Source organism: Antrostomus carolinensis, unplaced genomic scaffold (assembly GCF_000700745.2).
Source record: "Antrostomus carolinensis isolate BGI_N321 unplaced genomic scaffold, ASM70074v2 scaffold52021, whole genome shotgun sequence".
NCBI classification, from domain to species: domain Eukaryota; kingdom Metazoa; phylum Chordata; class Aves; order Caprimulgiformes; family Caprimulgidae; genus Antrostomus; species Antrostomus carolinensis.
The window spans coordinates 17,193-18,932 of NW_010295906.1; the positions used below are offsets into that span (position 1 = coordinate 17,193).

General features: G+C 40.2%; 1 protein-coding gene across 1 annotated transcript in view; it reads right to left on the reverse strand.

Annotated features, from left to right (window-relative positions):
* Positions 1–1,259: 1,259 nt before the first annotated feature.
* E2F7 (E2F transcription factor 7) overlaps positions 1,260–1,740 on the reverse strand; it is a 14,460-nt gene continuing 13,979 nt past the window's right edge. Inside the window, exon 11 of the mRNA XM_029087501.1 lies at positions 1,260–1,436. Within this exon, the coding sequence (XP_028943334.1) occupies positions 1,260–1,436 (177 nt within the window). The remainder of the gene's footprint in view (positions 1,437–1,740) is intronic.

Genomic DNA, 1,740 nt, shown 5'->3' on the forward strand with positions numbered 1-1,740 from the left:
TGAGGACTCGGAATGCTAACTGTTATACTTTTCTTCCTCTTTATCTTCTAAGGAATACAGATTTCCCCCACCCCCCTCCCTTCCAAAATTTATGGCTCCTGCTCTTTTCAGCTTCTTTTTATGGTTTAGATAGATATGAGCCAAAAGATAAGATCTCCCTTGTCTTCCAAGTACACTCAAATGCACTATTAACTAGTTACAAAATTACCCTAAAGAAGAGTTAGGCACTTAAGTCCATAACCCTTAAGTAGACTTAAGTAGGCACTCAAGTAGACTCAGGTTAGACTGAATCTAATAATGGTTAATGACGTATCAGTATTCCTTGGCCATAAAGTCTAGACTATGTATTTGAACAGGAGATGAAGCCCTCTCAGTGGCTTGTCACTCTCAAATTACCCTGTCAAACTTATTTAAGGAATCAGGTTTTGTATTCTTTACATCTAACTTTGCTCAGAGTAAAAGAAAAAGAAAGCCCAAGGACTAATACAGTTCATTAACACAATTATAAAAATGTTAACATTCACAGTTATTTTGGTCTTAACATTTTTCACATGTATACATTCAATCATATTGTATTAAGTTATTATTAGGTTTTTCTAACCACAAGTGCTGGGCAAAATCTACAACAAACAACTGTCATTCAAGTAATCCTACCCTGAGAAAATCTGTTATTCTGAAGCTGCAAAAAAAAATATTTTGCACTAAATCCCACTTTAATGTACAAAATAAATAGCAAGAGGCTGCACTGCGGAGGCAGGATTTGATAGATTGGAACCAAAGCAGCAGTTGTTCTTGCAACTGCGGGAGTTTATCAATTTCACCACAGATTTACTCAGGGTAAGGAGAGTACATGCAAAAAAAAAATGCTTGCCCCAGATAAGTGCTACACATCTCACTTAAACCCTTGAATACAGAACCCCTGGAGACTCCCAAGGAAATCTGTTTGGATCTCCTCATAGCAATAAAGAGTTTTCCAAATTAAAGCCCCAAATACAATTTGATGCCGGCAAGGCCGTGTGAAGCACAGCATCTGACTTCAAATCAGTACTGAGGAACAATTCAGTAAAAGGTTTTTCAGTAGGGAGAATGACTTGTGAAGAAGGTGGTTAACAGAACCAGTGAGTGAACGGATAGTGGGGAAGCATGCCAAAAGGGATGACATTTTAATGTGCTCTTCTTGCCAGATAAGAGCTTGTTCTCTTGTAATCGATACAGGGTGGGTCCTAGGACAATCTGCCCACCCTTTGCAATGAGTGAAGTTAGTCAGGATTGGTACTAGAGATTTCCAGTCTTCTCTGCACAGAGCTGGCATTTCTGGTTTGATTGCCTTCATTTTTCTTCCATGCAACAGGGTCTCCAAGACTTCCAGGAGTTTTGAAAAATGCTTCATGACGTGCAGGACGAATGGTCTTGGGAGTGAGGGGAGCTGACGAAGGCTATTTGTGAAACAAAACCAAAGTGATTCAGTAGGGTTTCTCAGAGCCTACGTGCACGAACGCAAACAGAGGACAGCTTGTAGACATTAAGCCCTGTACCTGCTACTAGAGGGAACCATGCCACACACCCTTTCAGAAGCTCCACTTGAAAAGCTACAGGCTCTGCCCTTGCTTTTTGTTCTGGAACTGTCTGCCAGTCATTGCTGAAAGCTGAAAGCCTGTATCTCACTTCCAACTTAATTCATGACTAGTTCATACTCATTTATTCTTATGCCAATCTCGTTCTCTAGCTTACATGGCTCTT